This window comes from Schistocerca piceifrons, chromosome 8 (assembly GCF_021461385.2).
Source record: "Schistocerca piceifrons isolate TAMUIC-IGC-003096 chromosome 8, iqSchPice1.1, whole genome shotgun sequence".
Lineage (NCBI taxonomy): Eukaryota > Metazoa > Arthropoda > Insecta > Orthoptera > Acrididae > Schistocerca > Schistocerca piceifrons.
Genome location: NC_060145.1, coordinates 335,285,417 through 335,306,837, shown reverse-complemented (window position 1 = coordinate 335,306,837; position 21,421 = coordinate 335,285,417). Strand labels below are relative to the sequence as shown.

General features: G+C 39.2%; 1 protein-coding gene across 1 annotated transcript in view; it reads left to right on the top strand.

The window, feature by feature from the left end:
- The first annotated feature begins 6,341 nt into the window (after window positions 1-6,341).
- The window catches only part of LOC124712014 (periodic tryptophan protein 1 homolog), a 55,262-nt gene continuing 40,182 nt past the window's right edge, over window positions 6,342-21,421 (top strand). Inside the window, exons 1-2 of the mRNA XM_047242306.1 lie at window positions 6,342-6,507; window positions 6,583-6,641. Of these exons, the coding sequence (XP_047098262.1) occupies window positions 6,424-6,507; window positions 6,583-6,641 (143 nt within the window). The 5' untranslated portion in view covers window positions 6,342-6,423. The remainder of the gene's footprint in view (window positions 6,508-6,582; window positions 6,642-21,421) is intronic.

The following is a 21,421-nucleotide window of genomic DNA, read 5'->3' as shown; positions in this document are numbered from 1 at the left end:
CCACGCAAATGGCCGCATGCGGTAGCCATGCAGTCTGAAGCGCCTTACTACGGTTTGCGCAGTTGCTCCCGTTGGAGCTTCAAGTCCTCCCTCAGGCAGGGGTGAGTGTCTTGTCCTTTTCGTAAGTTACCTTAAGTTAGATTAAGTAGCGTGTAAGACTAGGGATGGATGACCTCAGCAGTTTGGTCCCATAGGAACGTACCACAAATTTCAAAATTCCATGCAAATCGGTGAATGTGGAACTTAGAAAACCTGTATAGTATGCAATACCTACTTTATTTAACGTGCCAATAAACCATCGCACCCGTAGCTGAAAGGAAAACAGCACAGGCGTCATTGTAAAACGTCAAAAACCAATAAAACTGTTTCTCAACATGGAAGAAATTAATTTTACGTCTGTTGCTATATCTAAACCACAAATGGCAAAAATCTTCAACATATTCGCTTTTGAAGCAAAAGTAGTTACATTTGCAAAAATGTTCGTGTATCAAAAAGTCGAGTGAGAGTAAGAATCCGCGAAATCATTAGATTCAATAAAAAAATTTTATGTGCCAAGAAAAGAACAGAAATATATGTTTCTCATGCATGAATATTCTTTTGCTGTCAACAGCGTAAGCTGCTGTTATGCACATATTCAAAAGTGTTTCTTCATGAATAAGTTGCAGCTTCTGTCATTTAATCTGAAGATCTGCTGTATTTTACATTTATTTCATGGTAATTCATGCCTTGTTGTACTTTAGTAATGCATGGAATGCAAAAATTTAACAATTATTTCGTTAACTAAATAGAAAAATAAGTGAACCATACATTATCGTTCGACACATCTCACTGTATTCTTTCTCACCACTTGGAGCGCTAGTGTCACTCCAGCTGTCAAATAGTAATAACTGTGACCTACTTGGTTGCTACTCTTCATATTAAGGGGCACTCAAAAAAAATGTCAATAATATTGTCAAACTGTCAATACATCGACCATCTGGGAGCACGTTTCATTTACTGTCAGTATTAGAAATTTTGATGAGCGATACTGGTGGAATATATATATATATATATATATATATATATATATATATATATATATATATGGAAAGTGTGCCCCCCCCCCCCCAGGGATGATGGACTTAGCCATTGGTGGGGAGGTTTGCATGCCTCAGCAATACAGATAGCCTTAATGTTGTAAGTAGGCTGTTTAGGTTTTTATGTTGGTAACGCCATGCAGCGCTCTATATGAAAATCACTGACTGTGCTGTGTGCAGTCTGTGGCTGGTTATCATTGTTGGAATATTCGCTATTGTAGTGTTGGGCAGTTGGATGTGAACAGCACATAGTGTTGTGCAGTTGGAGATGAGCCACCAGCAGTGGTGGATGTGAGGAGAGAGATGGCTGAATTTTGAGAGTGGACGATATGGACGTGAGTCCATCAGAGAGAGTAAAATTTGTAAGACTGGATGTCATGAACTGATATATATATATTATGACTTTTGAACACTCTTAAGGTAAATACATTGTTTGTTCTCTATCAAAATCTTTCATTTGATAACTATGCCTATCAGTAGCTAGTGACTTCAATAGTTAGAATCTTTTATTTAGCTGGCAGTATTGGCGCTTGCTGTATTGCAGTAGTTCGAGTAACGAAGATTTTTGTGAGGTAAGTGATTCATGAAAGGTGTAGGTTATTATTAGTCAGGGCCATTCTTTTGTAGGAATTATTGGAAGTCAGACTGCATTGTGCTAAAAATATTGTGTGTCAGTTTATTGATGATCTGAATAATTAAATAGAGAAATGTCTGTGCACGTTCAGTTTTGCTCAGCTGTTTGAAAATCAAATAACGTAAGGCGTTTATCAGGACAACCTTTCATAAATTTTTCCAAGGGGAGGTTTCAATATAAGTGCAACCACAATGAAGAGGTATCTGTTGTGAGGGCAGACAAACGTGTGGTTCCTGAAGAGGGGCAGCAGCCTTTTCAGTAGTTGCAGTAGCAACAGTCTGGGTGATTGACTGATATGGCCTTGTAACATTAACCAAAAAGGCCTTGCTGTGCTGGTACTGCGAAAGGCCATAATTTTTTCCAAGGGCATGCAGCTTACTGTATGTTTAAATGATGACGGCGTCCTCTTGGGTAAAATATTCCAGAGGTAAAATAGTCCCCCATTTGAATCTCCGGGTAGGGACTACTGAGGAGGACATCTTTATCTGGAGAAACAAAACTGGCGTTCTATGGGTCTGAGCATGGAATATCAGGTCCCTTAATCAGGTAGGAAGGTTAGAAAATCTAAAAAGAGAAATGGGTAGGTTAAAGTTAAATATCGTGGGAAGTAGTGAAGTTTGTGGCAGGAGGAACAAGACTTCTGGTCAGGTGAATACAGGGTTATAAATACAAAATAGGAGTAATGCAGGAGTAGGTTTAATAATGAATAAAAATTGGAGCACAGGTGAGCTACTATGAATACCATAGTGTACGCTTTATTGTGGCCAAGCCCATACCTGCCACAGTAGTACACGTTTATATGCCAACTAGCTCTGCAAACGATGAACATATTAAAGAAAAGTATGATGAGATAAAAGAAATTATTCAGAGAGTGAAGGGATACGAAAATTTAATAGTCGTGGGGGACTGGAATTCGGTAGTAGGAAAAGGAAGAAAAGGAAAAGTAGTAGGTGAATGTGGAATGGGGGTAAGGAATAAAAGAGGAAGCCAACTGATAGAATTTTGCACAGAGCATAACTTAATCATGACTAAGACTTGATTTAAGAATCATGAAAGAAGGTTGTATATGTGGAAGAGGTCTGGCGACACTTGAAGGGTTCAGATAGATTATATAATGGTAAGACAGAGATTTAGGAACCAGGTTATAAGTTGTAAGACGTTTCCAGGGGCAGACGTGGATTCTGACCACAATATATTGGTTATGAACTGTAGATTAAAACTGAAGAACTGCAAAAAGGTGGCTAATTTGAGGAGATGGGACCTGGATAAACTGAAAGAACCAGAGGTTGCAGAGAGTTTCAGGGAGAGCATTAGGGAACGATTGACAAGAATGGGGGAAAGAAATACAGTAGAAGAAGAATGGGTAGCTTTGAGATATGAAATAATGAAGGTAGCAGAGGATCAAGTAGGTAAAAAGACGAGGGCTCATACAAATCCTTGGGTAACAGAAGAGATATTCAATTTAATTGATGTAAGGAGGAAATATAAAAATGCAGTAAATGAAGCAGGCAAAAAGGAATACAAACGTCTCAAAAATGAGATCGACAGGAAGCGCAAAATGGCTAAGCAGGGATGGCTAAAGGACAAATAAAGGACGTAGAGGCATATTTCACTAGGAGTAAGATAGATACTGCCGACAGGAAAATTAAGAAGACCTTTGGAGAAAAGAGAACCACTTTTATTAATATCAAGATCTCAAATGGAAAACCAGTTATAAGCAAAGAAGGGAAAGAAGAAAGGTGGAAGGAGTATATAGAGGATCTATACAAGGGTGATGTACTTGAGGACAATATTATGGAAATGGAAGAGGATGTAGATGAAGATGAAATGGTAGATATGATGCTGCATGAAGAATTTGACAGTACACTGAAAGATCTAACTCGAAACAAGGCCCCGGGAGTAGACAACATTCCGTTAGAACTACTGATAGCCTTGGGAGAACCAGCCCTGAAAAAACTCTACTTTCTGGTGAGCAAGATGTATGAGACAGGCGAAATACCCTTAGACTTCAAGCAGAGTATAATAATTTCAATCCCAAAGAAAGCAGGCGTTGACAGGTGTCAAAATTTACGAACTATCAGTTTAGTAAGTAATGGTTGCAAAATACTGACACACATTCATTACAGATGAATGCAAAAACTGGTAGAGGTCGACCCGGGGGGAGACCAGTTTGGATTACATAGAAATGTTGGAACATATGAGGCAATACTGACTCTACGACTTATCTTAGAAGATAGATTAAGGAAAGTCAGACCTAGAGAAAGCTTTCGACAATGTTGATGGGAATACTCTCTTTCAAATTCTGAAAGTGGCAGGAGTCAAATACAGGGAGCGAAAGTCTATTTACAATTTGTACAAAAACCAGATGGCAGTCATAAGAGTTGAGGGGCATAAAAGGGAAGCAGTAGTTGGGAAGTGAGTCAGACAGGGTTGTAACCTATCCATGATGTTATTCAATCTATCCATTGAGAAAGCACTACAGGAAAGAAAAAAAAATTAGAGTAGAAATTAAAATCCAAACTTTGAGTTTTGCCAATGACAGTGTAATTCTGTCAGAGACAGCAAAGGACCTGTACGATCAGTTGAACGGAATGGGCTGTGTCTTGAAAGGAGGCTGTAAGATGAACACCAACAAAAGCAAAACGAGGATAATGGAATGTAGTCTAACTAAATCAGATGAAGCTGAGGGAATTAGATTAGGTAGTGAGACACCTAGGGTAGTAGATGACTTTTACTATTTGGGGAGCAAAATAACTGATGATGGTCCAAGTAGAGAGGATATAAAATGTACACTGGCAATGCCAAGGAAAGTGTTTTTGAAGAAGAGAAATGTATTAACATCAAGTATAGATTTAAGTGTCAGGAAGTCTTTTCTCGAAGTATTTGGATGGAGTGTTGCCATGTATGGATGTGAAACGTGGACGATAAATAGTTTAGACAAGAAGAGAATAGAAACATTTGAAATGTGGTGCTACAGGAAAATGTTGAAGATTAGATGGGTAGATCATGTAACTGAAATGAAATGTCGTCTGTCTAGGGCCTCCCATTGGGTAGACCGTTCGCCTGGTGCATGTCTTTCAAGTTGCCGCCAATTTGGCAACTTGCGTGTCGATGAGGAGGGGATGATGATGATTAGGACAACACAAAACCCATTCCCTGAGCGAAGAAAATCTCCAACCCAGCCGGGAATCGAACCTGGGTCGCTTGGCATGACCTTCCGTCGCGCTGACCACTCAGCTACCGGGATGAACATCTTGTAACTCATGAGAAGGTACTCAATAGAATTGGGGAGAAGAGGAATTTGTGGCACAACTTGTCTAGAAGAAGAGACCGGTTGGTAGGACATGTTCTGAGGCATCAGGCGATCACCAATTTAATACTGGAGGGCACCATAGTGGATAAAAATCATAGAGGGAGACCGAGACATGAATACACTAAGCAGATTCAGAAGGATGTAGGGTGCAGTAATTACTTGGAAATGAAGAAGCTTGCACAGGATACAGTAGCATGGAGAGCTGCATCAGACCTGTCTCTGGACTGTAGACCACAACAACAATTACTGCAACTGAAAGTGCGAAGTCAAGTATGATGCTTTGACAAATGACAATATTCTCCACTCAGTTGTTGACAGAGCTTCAGAAACCAGCCATTCAGCGATAGTTTGCACTGTTTTTTTCCTTTTTTTCAATATGTTGTTGTATATATCATGTCTTAGGTTCAGTTTTAAGGAGTCTTTTAATACAACAGAATTTTAATAGGTCTATGCAAGGGCAATCGTTGTATATACTACTTTAGGATGGTTAACAGAGAATTCCCTACAACGCTGATTACGGCACATCATTAGTTTCAAAATGTAGACATGTCTATTATAGCACTTTTGGAAAAACACTCCTGTTTCGAAAAATACGTCATATATCTGCAAAGACTGGTAAGAGATCTGCGAAATACTCGTTAGTTTCACAAAATTACCACGAAGCCTAAAAAACTGTTTTACGTAATTGAAGAGGTCCTTGTCGGGCTTGCTTGTTTCACAGGTTTCCACAGAAATTGTGCTAGCTGATATTACTGAACTGAACTACGAGCATTAGAATGACCTGCCTGTCGCTAGAAAGCTCTGAGTTACTCGTGATTACTTGTCGACTGCGACTGCCTCTCTCATTAACGTATTTTGCGGCTCTGTTTCATGTCTTATCAGAGCTAGTAACACGACGTACCGGTACGATGCAGGGCTCATCGGAAAATAAATTATGAAATTGTTCAGGTCCGTGATTCTGACTTCTGTCAATAACTTGTCACTCCTTTTTTTTAAAAAACCATTCTTGACTCATTTCATCTTTTTCGTTGCTTTCCATTGCTTGCAATGCTAAGCTAATGCAACTGCAGCATAAGCTTTCTTACTGTTGTTATACACCTTAACCTTGTAAAATCGCGTTGTCAATCTACAGGTTTTGTCAGTGTTATTGGTTGTGTAGGTCGCTTCAATATATTGAAAGTATGACCACTTTGACAAACTAGAATTGACAATTAAATGTTGAACGTGTGCGGGTCCCACTGTGTTACTATTGACATGGTGATTAGAATATTTGAATATCTTTGATTATTGGAATTTAGAAATGAAGGATGTAGTTTATCTTGGAGAGGGCAAAGACATCAGTGCCATGTGGTCAATGTAAATAAAAGTTATTTACGGTGAAAGTAATCACGTTTTAAACTATGGAAGAAGGTACTGAACGTCTAAATTTCATTCCATGTGTGAGATGGGTGAAGAAAGGCGTTGCAGCGGAAAATCCGCACAAGGTATGATTGTATGCTGGTATCAAATCCTCATATAACTGAAAAGTTTTTCGTGAAACGGGCAATATTTTTTTCCAGGTAACACTAACAGATGAGGAAATGAAGGAGATTATTGAGCAAGCAGGATGTGAAATCAAGTAAGAATCAATTAATGCAAAGGCATGTCACATTTTCTTGTAATATCTCGGATAAGCCCCTTAGAAGTCCGTCAGTACTTCGTACACTGTCGCTGTGCCCTGTACGAAGGTGATGGAAATGTATATGTATATTCATCTAGGAATTGTTTTACAGTGATACAGGAATTGCCATCATAATACAATGAAATAGCTTCAAATATGTATATGCACACTTACAGAAGATTTGTGTATGCGTTTGTGAGGATATAACCGGTGATTTTGTTTGTTTAGTCTCTTGTATAAAATCACTTGCTGGTCTTAACACCACCCACATGAGAAGATTCAGGTACGTTATCTGAACCTAAGTCACATCGGCAAGTGGGATGTTTCCATTGTGAACTTTCAGCCTTACCATTGACATAATGTATCATCTGCCACACATCGATTCTGTAAACCACAACCTCGTGAGAGACGGCTAAGAAAATGCCTGTTGTGTGTTTCATCTTTTGTGATGAGATCCAGTTACTAATATTGGTGAAGAACATGGTATAATGAAATCTAGAGAAAGTTCACTGAAGTTCCATGCTACTATAGCTTGCCCACCTGTTGCATTATGTTTGTATGCTGAATTTTTTTGTCCCTCCATATTGCTGTTATGGTGACTGTAGATACTACGCTTAATGGATGCAATCAAGATCTTGTTGAAGCCATGCAACTTGATAAATTAGGGTAAATGTTTCGTGCCCACTGTGTGTATGATAAATGTGTATTTGGAGGAGGGGAGTATCATTGTTATGTCTGGAGATTGGGATAAAAGATGTTACCTCAGTAGATGGTGATTTTTCAACCTGAGGCCCTATAAAATGCCTTGAGGGTTAATCGATTGTGAAGATATAAATTCCTCAAAGTCTTGTCCTTCCTGTTACTATACCTGTGGTATTGTAATCATGTTCTCTGTTTCATATCCTGTTGACTTTTTGTCATATTTAAGTCAAGCGAGAATAGTTTAAAAGTGCCAGTTTTCACTTTTTCAAGAATTGCATCACATGTTTGTATTTTAGGTACATTTTCTCTGTTGGCTGCTATCTAAATTTTCTTAATGCTGTTTTTCTGAAGGCAATAGCATAAATGTATTCTGAATTGAAGTATACCACATGCTGTTTATTGTGCAGTCACTGAATTACTTTGCTTGGAACAATTGTCAAAGCTGGTTTCTCAGATAGGTGCAGCAATTCATTGAATGGTGTATATTAAATGAGGTGGAAAGGGAGATTAGTCATTTCCTTTTTTTAGGTGTGTTGAATGTCATGTCTAGCTGCTTTATCACCATACATTTCACTGTCCTAGCTATTTGGAGTGTATGAGACAAATTGACTTGCAAGAGATTGGACAGTGATCCAACCTCATGAGATCTTTCAGCAAGTACAAGTCACATGTGTAAACTAGTGGAGGAGATGTTAACAGCTGGGTTTCTTTGATAAGTTGACAGTACCCCCGTGTACAAATGTGACAAGGTTTCATCACCTTATGTTGTTAAATGAATAGCTGTCTCACAATTCCTTGCTGTGGCGTCAGAATCAAAGGTGCCTCCTATTAAGCAGGTAGCAGGTTCTCTAGATAGTAACAGGTAGCAGTGTGAATGGAATAACAAAGTCTCCGATGTGGAGAAATAGCACACCAGTTGTGCTAAAAAACAATTTTTAACACAACTAGTATATAGTTTCTTCACATCAACATTTTTCAAAACCAGTTGCTGAAAAAAAGACCATAATCTAAATGACAAGATTGGTCTTTGTGGTGGGTGGAGACATGTGAGGAGATATGCTGATATAATTGGCACTCAGCACTACCAACAGAAAGTGCGACGTTCCACCCAATTTTGACATGAAAACTGCTTGGTCACTGGCATTAGCAGAAATGAGGAAATAGGGACGTTGGCATGAAGTGTTGCAGACAAATCCGATGTGTGATGAAACTGAATGCTGGACCTACTGGGCACCTTGTATTGTGCCACTTACATGCAGTTACCATTGTTAGCAAAGTGGTTATTGCCAAGTGTGAATGTGTATTATTTTCCTGTCAATTCTTGTTCTAAGGGGGATAAGCAGGCAGCTAGCTTGTTGACATACAGAATATCTAATAATAAATCAATACTTAAATATACAAATCCAAAATCAGCAGTGTATTTACAATGTGTAGCTGATATTTTTATAGGACAGTACGTCAATATTTTATGTCAATATATATGGAGGGTTGATAATGATATTTTGGCATCGTCCATGTCAATTAAGGCAGCCTAGGAAAAAATCTTACCTTCATAGTCTCAGATGTTATCGACTTTAGCATATGTTAAAATGAAGGAATAAGTACTTTTTTGTTTTCTCCCAAAAAAAATTCTGCTCCGACGAGATGCAGCCCTCCAAAGATGGCACTGCGTATACCATTTCGAAGATGCGAAATTTGGGAAAAAAATTAAAATACTGTATCTCTCGAGCAGTTCTAGATATTTTGCTGGTTTTTGAAAGATGATTGCTTTATGATTACAAAGAAATCCTCCATTTGGATTTATCTGTGAAAGTTCTATTACTTAAGTGTTCTGAACTTTTTATAATTTGTGGAAAAAAATTTTTTTCAAAAATGCCAATCCATAATTTTTTTCCTACTGATTTAGTACCATATAGTTCTACATTCCCTGAAAAGGAGAGCTTCCACTTTTGGGTTTTATAAACAATTGAAATTTTTGCCATATATAAAACCTGTTTTATTAGCACATAACAGGCTCATAAAAATCTAAACCTAGCACTATTTAACATAATTTTAGTTTTGAAAGATGAGTGAGAGACTCATATTTCAAGCATTTTAAATGGTTCCAATATGTATGTGAAAGGTGCAAACACTTAAAGGTTTCAATTTATACAACTTCTGTGCACTCTGGTTTGTATTGAAATGTGTTCAACAGCTTCCTTTGGTATAGAGCGATGCCTTGCTGTTGAACCAATAGGAACTGCAGCACTTAAATCTTCAAAACATTGTGAACAGGAAGGGAGCACTGATGGCATTGTTGCTGTCCTTCAGCTGGAAACCTATATCCAGCAGCTGGTCCATGTGGTAGTACAAAGTTCACTACTTTTTTATGTAACTCATAACTGGTGTCTATAATCTGTGCAATCTACCAGTCACAGTCATACTCACACACCACAAACATCCCCCTTCTCAGGTTTTGAATCTGAATATTATCCTGCTGTTTCTGATGAGTTGGCCAAACGAACAAAATTTCTTCTTTCTTGCTCTTTAAAGTGCATGCAATGTGAGTTCACCCATCACTTTGAGTCCAAAAATGTGTCTTCTGAATTCTTTTCACTGGAGTAATTCGTTTGGGCCATTCTTCTTTCTTCTGCTCACGGCATTCTTTGATTTCCTCTTTGGGCAAAAGAATGAGGGCTGTGGATGTGTAAGATTTCATGACCTGTAAAATCCTCAGCATTCTGAATTGCAGGTGTATTTGGTCAGGAAAGATTGTTTTGTAGCATGGTGCTTCAGCAGGCCGCCTACACCATTAGGCCCTTCTCATGACCAGTAGCACTGTATACTCAGTCAGTTGGCACAAGTGACTTAATCAATTCAAACAGCTGGTAACGATTTTTAAAATGACTAGGAGCACCATCAGAAATAATGATGATCTTCTGTGCCCCTGTTTGCAGTTGAAGAATTTTACACATTGCTAGCAAAACATGTGCTGAGTCATGTCCTGAGTCATCATTTATAACTGCAACACTTGTGGTCTTGTTTTGAAAATAAGTCACTCCTATAAAAAATTGAAACCTGGTCATTACTCCAATGATGCCCTTGTACTTCTTGTGGGAGACCCTTTCACTTCTGCAATGTGTTGTTGCAATTTCTTCACATGCTGGTGTGTTACAGCTTTCACTGACCATTTACCAAGTTCATCAATGAAACTCAAATGCAACAGTTTTCTTAATTAGTTTATTTTCCTCCCATGTCACATATGTAATTTCTGCAGAGTTATCTTCTATGTCTTCCGGGCAAAGTGTGTGTAAAGACAGTCCTCCCTTTCCAGGGCAGTCATCATATTCTTGAAACAAACAGGTCTCTCGCTTTACATCACAGACTACTAATGACTTCACATGCCCAACCAAAGTGTTATATGTCATGTGCTCCAGTAAGTTCTTCAAAGTTACCACACAAAGTTCAAAATTCGCACAGTACACACATAAACAAACATCTCTGGGTAGGTGTGAAACTACCCACTTAGGTCGTAGTGCATAAAATTTTGATCTTCCAATATGTTCTATAGTTGCTCTTATAAATTTCAAAAGTTTCTTTAATACCGCGAGTCATGTACCTCTTCACTTTTACGACTTTTTGACCTTCAACTGTTGCAGTTATAGTGTCTTTTTTGTTGTCACTCTGCCGAGAACAGTCCCATTATTCTTCCGGATAAAGTGACTGCACTATTTGAACTTGAGCTGCTTCTACAGGATGACCATATAATAGGAATCTGGTCTTCCAAAGAGTCCTTTTACAGACCTCACATTTGTTGATTTGTATACCATGTACTTTGGTTGTGATAGAATACAGTTCAAAATTATTTTCTTTGAAAATGTCTCAGGAATAATAGTTAAAACTTGCACCTTTTCATTGTAGGATACACAATATTTAACAGCTGAATTGATATTTGTGAAAAATTCCTGACGAGGTGCAAGAGTGCTTTGGTTCATTTCCTTCTGAGGATGGATTTCTACTTTGAAGAGTGGGGTCAGTTTTGCTGTAGTGTATTCGTCCATAACTTTAGTAATTTCTCTGCACATTCTTGATGCATAGAGCTTATGACTCGGACTTCACTGACCACGGTTTCTTAACAGGACTAATACCTACCTCTGTAGTTGTCTGATTCAGGGTATTTAATTCTTCCTCTATTGATGCAAAATCTGCACCATGTGCACCAGGGGGAGGCTTCACCTTGTTCAGATACTATCATTGTTGTTGTTCTATCAAAACACTTAGAACACAAAAAGTCGTCACTGGAAACATCTTCACTTTGAAACAGTCTTCAAATGAGAACACTTATTCCCAACCTGAACAAAGTGTGTTTTTTTGTTTGTCTTGTAGATCACTCTTTTACAGATATGCAAATAGCCAGCACTCTTCATTCTCCAGTCAGAAGACATTTAAAACAGTCCTTTTTACAAAACACACTGCAACTGTGTCAACTGGTCAATTGCCCACAAAAACACAGAACTCACTGGATGGTCTTCGGTAAACAAATTAGCATTGAACAACTACAGTACAGAAACCTGCAATGAACAACCATGACAAAGAAAGTGATGAGAAACTAACACAAAGTGTAAGAAATATCTGCTGCAGTGAAAGTGAAAAGAAATAACTGCAACAAAGAAAGTGATAAGAAATAACTGGAACAAAGACAATAGAAATAAACATTGTAACAAAGAAATTAGTAAGAATCAACTTCAGTGAAGACATACATTACCCTTGAAAATTTTTTAAAAATAAAACCTGTCCAACTTAAAAGTGGAAGCTCTCCTTTACAGAGAATATGGTACTAATGAACAGAAAAAACCTAACTTTTCTGACCGAGCGAGGTGGCGCAGTGGTTAGCACACTGGACTCGCATTCGGAAGGAGGACGGTTCAATCCCACGTCTGACCATCCTGATTTAGGTTTTCCGTGATTTCCCTATATCACTTCAGGCAAATGCCGGGATGGTTCCTCTGAAAGGGCACGGCCGATTTCCTTCTCCATCCTTCCCTAACCCAAGCTTGTGCTCCGTCTCTAATGACCTTGTTGTCGATGGGACGTTAAACACTAATCTCCTCCTCCTCCTAACTTTTCTGGATAGGCATTTTAGGAAAAAAAATCTGTAAATTATAAAAAAAAAGTTCAAAAGGCGACAGTAAAAGAACTTTGACAGATACGTCCAAACAGAGGATACCGTTATAAGAGAAAACAAAAAATACATGTATCTTACTTACTCCTGAATTTTAACATTTGCTAAATTCAATAACATCTGAAACTATGAAGATAACACCCCCTGCCTGAAGTGATACAGATTATGCCTATCTAAAATATCAGTATATCAGATTCCCAATGTTTTTAAAAATCTCAGCAGTCCTAATCTAGAACCACCTAGAATGATGATCACTTCTCCGCTTTATTCAGTGATGTTTGTGGGCCTAATTTCCAGTTGAAAGGTAACATGGTTGCCACACTGGAAGAACCAGAATGCATAGTCTGTTTAAACACAAATATTATAAAATTATAATGGGAACTCCATGTAGGAATATCAACAACATAGGAAAAGACAGATTGCTACATACTGTAAAGAAGACACTTTAGGTTGCAGACAGGCACAATTAAAAGACACTTACATAAAGCTTTCAGTCACAGGCTTCATCAGTAACACACATGCAAACATGCCTCATGCACACATGACCGCCAGCTTCAACATCTTGGGTCAGAAGGCAACCACGTGAAATGCAAGCAACAATCTGGAGGGGGTAGGGAAAGGGAAGGGATAGTAGTGTATGGGTGAGAAGAGAGACAGATGCTGTCTGATGGAGTGAGCAGGGACTAAAATACCAACAGGCCTGTCTGTCTACAATTTAATGTGTCGTCTTTACAGTAAGTAACAATCTGTCTTTCCTACACTGTTAAAATTAAAATGGTTTTTTTAACAGAGAATAGGGTGACCAAGTAAATCTTTTACATTTTTCAAAAGCTCTGTGTAAATCCATTGACAACTTTCCATGGTGCAACAAGCTTATGAAATATATATATAGCATACGTCATGGCCTCCATATTGTACTATTGGTCACCCATCGATTGACTAACTCTCCAAATGTGGTGTTATGTTTCTTTTGTATTATTCTAGATGAGGTCAACTATATAGTGTATTTATGGAAGTCAGAGTAGGAAGATTCTTTCATCATTAAATGGTTTTCTAAGATGATGATGATTTGTTGTTGTTGTGGTTGTTAGTCCGAAGATTGGTTTGATGCAGCTCTCCATTCTGCTGTATCCTGTGCAAGCTTCTACATCTCTGAATAACTATGCAACGTATATCTTGGTGAATCGTCTTACTGTATTCATCTCTTGGTCTCCCTCTGTGATTTTACACCCCCCCCCCCCCCTCACACACACTTCCTTCCAGTGCTAAATTTGTGATTCTTTAATGTGTCAGAATGTCCTATCAGCTGATCCCTTATCGTGATCAGGTTGTGCCACTAATTTCTTGTCTCCGTAATTCTATTCAGTACCTCCTCATACGTTACATGATCTACCCGGCTCATAATCTTCAACATTATTCTGTAGTACCAATTTTCGAAAACTTCTATTCTCTTCGTGTCTAAACTGTTTATCGTCCATGTTTCACTTCCATACATGTCTACACACCATAAAAATACTTTCAAAAAAGACTTCCTTACACTTAAATCTATACTCAATGTTAACAAACCTCCCCTCTTAAGAAATGATTTTCTTGTCATTGCTGATCTACATTTTACATCCCCTCTGGGTCAGCTATCATGTTATTTTGGTGACAAATAGCAAAACACGTCTACTGCTTTGTGTGTCATTTCCTAATCTAATTCCCTAAGCATCACCTGATTTAATTCAACTACATTCTATTATTTTTGTTTTGTTGATGTTAATGTTATGTCCTATTTTTAAGGACACTGTCCATTCCATTCAGCTGCTCTTCAAAGTCCTTCACTGTCTCAGACAGAATTACAATGTCATTGGCAAACCTTAAAGTTTTTTTCTTCTTGAGCTTTAATTCTTACTTCAAATTTTTCTTTTGTTTCCTTTACTACTTGCTCCATGTACCACCTTTCTGCTTTCCCTTCTTTGCTTAGGAGTGGTTTTCCATGTGAGCTCTTCATATTCATACAGGTGGCTCCTTTTTCTCCAAAGGTCTCTTTAATTTTCCACTAATGATAATGCTTCTAAGTCCTTACATTTGTCCTCTACTTACCCCTGCTTAGGCATTTTGCATTTTCTTTCAATTTCATTTTTTAGAAATTTGTATTCCCTTTCACCTGCTTTATTTACTGCATTTTTATATTTTCTCCTTTCATCAATTAAATTCAATCTCTTTTGTGTTGCCCAAGGATTTCTACTAGCCCTCGTCTTTTTACCTACTTGATCCTATGCTATTGCATCTCTCAAAGCTATCCATTCTTCTTTGACTGTATTCCTTTCACCTGTTCTTGTCAATCATTCCCTAATGCTCATCTGAAATTATTGACAACCTATGGTTCTTTCTCTCTAACCAGGTCCCATCTCCTTAATTTCCTATTGTTGTGCAATCTCTTCAGTTTCAATGTACCAGTCATTACCCGTAAATTGTGGCTTGAGTCCACGTCTGCACCTGGGTCTGAAATCTGCCTTACCATTATCTAGGGTGTTACAAAAAGGTACGGCCAAACTTTCAGGAAACATTCCTCACACACAAATTAAGAAAAGATGTTATGTGGACATGTGTCCGGAAACGCTTAATTTCCATGTTAGAGCTCATTTTAGTTTCGTCAGTATGTACTGTACTTCCTCAATTCACCGCCAGTTGGCCCAATTGAAGGAAGGATTACCTTCGGTGCTTGTGTTGACATGCGACTCATTGCTCTACAGTACTAGCATCAAGCACATCAGTACGTGGCATTAACAGGTTAGTGTTCATCACGAACGTAGTTTTGCAGTCAGTGCAATGTTCACAAATGCGGAGTTGGCAGATGCCCATTTGATGTATGGATTAGCACGGGTCAATAGCCGTGGCGCGGTACGTTTGTATCGAGACAGATTTCCAGAACAAATGTGTCCCGACAGGAAGACGTTCGAAGCAATTGATCGGCGTCTTAGGGAGCACGGAACATTCCGGCCTATGGACTCGCAACTGGGGAAGACCTAGAACGACGAGGACACCTGCAATAGACGAGGCAATTCTTCGCGCAGTTGACGATAACCCTAATGTCAGCGTCAGAGAAGTTGCTGCTGTACAATGTAACGTTGACCACGTCACTGTATGGAGAGTGCTACGGGAGAACCAGTTGTTTCCGTACCATGTACAGCGTGTGCAGGCACTATCAGCAGCTGATTGGCCTCCACTGGTACACTTCTGCGAATGGTTCATCCAACAACGTGTCAATCCTCATTTCAGTGCAAATGTTCTCTTTATGGATGAGGCTTCATTCAAATGTGATCAAATTGTAAATTTTCACAGTTAACATGTGTTGGCTGACGAAAATCCGCACGCAATTGTGCAATCATGTCATCAACACAGATTTTCTGTAAACATTTGGGCAGGCATTGTTGGTGATGTCTTGATTGGGCCCCATGTTCTTCCACCTACGCTCAATGGAGCACGTTATCATGATTTCATACGGGATACTCTACCTGTGCTGCTAGAACATGTGCCTTTACAAGTACGACACAACATGTGGTTCATGCATGACAAAGCTCCTGCACATTTCAGTCGAAGTGTTCATACGCTTCTCAACAACAGATTCGGTGACCGATGGATTGGTAGAGGCGGACCATGTCCATGGCATCCACGCTCTCCTGACCTCAACCCTCTTGACTTTCATTTATGGGGGCATTTGAAAGCTCTTGTCTACGCAACCCCGGTACCAAATGTAGAGACTCTTCGTGCTCGTGTTGTGGATGGCTGTGATACAATACGCCATTCTCCAGGGCTGCATCAGGGATTCCATGCAATGGAGGGTGGATGCATGTATCCTTGCTAATGGAGGACATTTTGAACATTTCCTGTAACAAAGTGTTTGAAGTCGCACTGGTACATTCTGTTGCTGTGTGTTTCCATTCCATGATTGATGTGATTTGAAGAGAAGTAATAAAATGATCTCTAACATGGAAAGTAAGCGTTTCCGGACACATGTCCACATAACATATTTTCTTTCTTTGTGTGTGAGGAATGTTTCCTGAAAGTTTATTTTATATGATCATACATTTCTTCAATCTCATCATCATCATCATCTGCAGAGCTACACGACATATAAACTTGTACTATTGCGGTGAGTGTGGACCTTGTGTCTACCTTCGCTACAATAATGTGTTCACTATGCTGTTTATAGTAGCTTATCTGTGTTACTATTTTATTCATTATTAAACCTACTCCCTCATTCCCCCTGTTTTTTTTTGTGCTTATTTTTCATTTTTTCTTTTTTTAAATATTTTTTTAGAAGTAAGGGCTTAATTCCATCTTCTAGATGTAGCAACTTGGCTAAAAGTTGATCTTCATGTGGTACAACACACAAGGGTACGTTGCATGTTTTGCATTCATATTTCGTTTATCGGTCCCATTCTGTTTCAAGCAAACTGTGCATCTACGCTATAATCCGCATTTCTTGGACTGGTCACTTGGAACGACATTTGAAAAGAGCCTTCCATAAAGCACAGAGGATTCTCATCATCAGAGCATCTTCCTTTCCTATCTCTTCTCTGTTCTGTAACATCTTTTTCCATATGTTCTCGCACCAGATATAAATGAAAATCTGCTAATTATATTATTCTCCCTGTCACTGAGCTGTGAACAGAGTGAGCATTCAAAATATAAAGGACCACAACATGGAAAAAAAAAAACTTTTTTACCATTTAACAGATTTATGCACAGATCCATTAAGCATGTCAAAGTGATGTACTATGCCCAACTTGCATTGTAGTCGACAACACATTGCGGCTTCATTACTTCCTCACCAGTCTTCTTGTTTGTCTTTCCAGTGTCGTGCATTTCTGTAGTGTTACAGGTAGTCAACATCAACACTCTTCTCATGTCACACCACTTGATGGCAGACATTGTGTCAGTTGACATAAATTCAACTTCTCCTTATTTCAATTTCTTATGTAGCTTATGTACCCGTGGTCTAGGGGTAGCGTCTTTGATTCATAGTCAAAACGTCTTCGGTCCCGGGTTTGATCCCTGCCACTGCCGAAATTTTGATAAATAATCAGCATTGGCGGCCGAAGACTTCCGGCATAAGTAGTCAGCCTCATTCTGCCAACGGCCTTGTCAAAGAGGGCGGAGGAGCGGATAGAGGTTCAGGGCACTCTCTTGTCCTAGGGGTGGGAAATTGCCTCTAAAGGCGGAAGAATCAGCAATGATCAACGACATGAGGATGCAGAAGGCAATGGAAACCATTGCATTAAAGACAGGTAAGGTGTATCCACAGGACATGTGGCCTGTATTTGAAGAAGTGTCATGATGATCTCTCCATTGGCAAAAGATTCCGGAATAGTCCCCCATTCGGATCTCCGGGAGGGGACTGCCAAGGGGGAGGTTACCATGAGAAAAAGATTGAATAATCTACGAAAGGATAACGTTCTACGAGTCGGGGCGTGGAATGTCAGAAGCTTGAACGTGGTAGGGAAACTAGAAAATCTGAAAAGGGAAATACAAAGGCTCAGTCTAGATATAGTAGGGGTCAGTGAAGTGAAGTGAAGTGGAAGGAAGACAAGGATTTCTGGTCAGATGAGTATCAGGTAATATCAACAGCAGCAGAAAATGGTATAACAGGTGTAGGATTCGTTATGAATAGGAAGGCAGGGCAGAGGGTGTGTTACTGTGAACAGTTCAGTGACCGGGTTGTTCTAATCAGAATCGACAGCAGACCAACACCGACAACGATAGTTCAGGTACACATGCTGGCGTCGCAAGCTGAAGATGAACAGATAGAAAAAGTGTATGAGGATATTGAAAGGGTAATGCAGTATGTAAAGGGGGACGAAAATCTAATAGTCATGGGCGACTGAAATGCAGTGGTAGGGGAAGGAGTAGAAGAAAAGGTTACAGGAGAATATGGGCTTGGGACAAGGAATGAAAGAGGAGAAAGACTAATTGAGTTATGTAACAAGTTTCAGCTAGTAATAGCGAATACCCTGTTCAAGAATCACAAGAGGAGGAGGTATACTTGGAAAAGGCTGGGAGATACGGGAAGATTTCAATTAGATTACATCATGGTCAGACAGAGATTCCGAAATCAGATACTGGACTGTAAGGCGTACCCAGGAGCAGATATAGACTCAGATCACAATATAGTAGCGATGAAGAGTAGGCTGAAGTTCAAGACATTAGTCAGGAAGAATCAATACGCAAAGAAGTGGGATACGGAAGTACTAAGGAATGACGAGATACGTTTGAAGTTCTCTAATGCTATAGATACAGCAGTAAGGAATAGCGCAGTAGGCAGTACAGTTGAAGAGGAATGGACATCTCTAAAAAGGGCCATCACAGAAGTTGGGAAGGAAAACATAGGTACAAAGGAGGTAGCTGCGAAGAAACCATGGGTAACAGAAGAAAAACTTCAGTTGATTGATGAAAGGAGGAAGTATAAACATGTTCCGGGAAAATCAGGAATACAGAAATAAAAGTCGCTGAGGAATGAAATAAATAGGAAGTACAGGGAAGCTAAGACGAAATGGCTGCAGGAAAAATGTGAAGACATACAGGAAAGTCAAAACAGCCTTTGGTGACATTAAAAGCAACGGTGGTAACATTAAGAGTGCAACGGGAATTCCACTGTTAAATGCAGAGGAGAGAGCAGATAGGTGGAAAGAATACATTAAAAGTCTCTATGAGGGTGAAGATTTGTCTGATGTGACAGAAGAAGAAACAGGAGTCGATTTGGAAGAGATAGGGGATCCAGTATTAGAATCGGAATTTAAAAGAGCTTTGGAGGACTTACGGTCAAATAAGGCAGAAGGGATAGATAACATTCCATCAGAATTTCTAAAATCATTGGGGGAAGTGGCAACAAAACAACTATTCACGTTCGTGTGTAGAATATATGAGTCTGGCGATATACCATCTGACTTTCGGAAAAGCATCATCCACACAATTCCGAAGACCGCAAGAGCTGACAAGTGCGAGAATTATCGCACAATCAGCTTAACAGCTCATGCATCGAAGCTGCTTACAAGAATAATATACAGAAGAATGGAAAAGAAAATTGAGAATGCGCTAGGTGACGATCAGTTTGGCTTTAGGAAAAGTAAAGGGACGAGAGAGGCAATTCTGACGTTACGGCTAATAATGGGAGCAAGGCTAAAGAAAAATCAAGACACTTTCATAGGATTTGTCGACCTGGAAAAAGCGTTCGACAATATAAAATGGTGCAAGCTGTTCGAGATTCTGAAAAAAGTAGGGGTAAGCTATAGGGAGAGACGGGTCATATACAATATGTACAAGAGTGGACAATCAAGAACAAAGTGCACGTATTAAGAAGGGTGTAAGACAAGGCTGTAGCCTTTCGCCCCTACTCTTCAATCTGTACATCGAGGAAGCAATGATGGAAATAAAAGAAAGGTTCAGGAGTGGAATTAAAATACAAGGTGAAAGGATATCAATGATACGATTCGCTGGTGACATTGCTATACTGAGTGAAAGTGAAGAAGAATTAAATGATCTGCTGAACGGACTGAACAGTCTAATGAGTACACAGTATGGTTTGAGAGTAAATCTGAGAAAGACGAAGGTAATGAGGAGTAGTAGAAATGAGAACAGCGAGAAACTTAACATCAGGATTGATGGTCACGAAGTCAATGAAGTTAAGGAATTCTGCTACTTAGGCAGTAAAATAACCAATGACGGATGGAGCAAGGAGGACATCAAAAGCAGACTCGCTATGGCAAAAAAGGCATTTCTGGCCAAGAGAAGTCTACTAATATCAAGTACCGGCCTTAATTTGAGGAAGAAATTTCTGAGGATGTACATCTGGAGTACAGCATTGTATGGTAGTGAAACATGGACTGTGGGAGAACCAGAACAGAAGAGAATCAAAGCATTTGAGATGTGGTGCTATAAACGAATGTTGAAAATGAGGTGGACTGATAAGGTAAGGAATGAGGAGGTTCTACGCAGAATCGGAGAGGAAAGGAATATGTGAAAAACACTGATAAGCAGAAGGGACAGGATGATAGGACATCATGCTAAGACATGAGGGAATGACTTCCATGGTACTAGAGGGAGCTGTAGAGGGCAAAAACTGTAGAGGAAGGCAGAGATTGGAATACGTCAAGGAAATAATTGAGGATGTAGGTTGCAAGTGCTACTCTGAGATGAAGAGGTTAGCACAGGAAAGGAATTCATGGCAGGCCGCATCAAACCAGTCAGTAGACTGATGACAAAAAAAAAAAAGTAGCTTCGGCAAATTGTGCCTATTGATACTTACAGTACCACATACTGCTGTTCTATGGCTGTGAAGTCGGAGGAACAAGTCTGGACTGGGATACCAATTGTCACAGGATGGCTTCATTAGTGTTGTCACTATATTGCCAAATTTCTCCAAATTAGGGACTTCAATTTCTGTTGTTGTGCCTGCGTATACAATGAAATGCAAGATGTATCCACTTTTACAGTCGCACAACACAAATGTCTTGATTCCAAATCTACTTTGTTTTGAAGGAGTGAATTGTTTAAAAGATAAGCGACCTTTGAACAATAATAGGTTTTCATCGATACAAAGCTTTTGTATGGATTAAATGCACTGTAGAATGCCATATGAACTTTATCAGTTTTAAACAAACTGTCTCATGACTGGCAGAGTTGTCACTAAAATGCAAAATTCTCAAAATTAAAGTAAAACAATCATGGGATATAACTTCGCCGAAAATTGGAGTGCTCAAAAGTACATCTAAGGACCAGTAGCCCATTATTCTCAACTTTTTAATACAGACCATGAGAAGCCAAATACCAGTGAAGCAAAACAGTTCCTCAAAACCGGTATCTTGCCAGGTGGACAGTTGACCATGAGCTG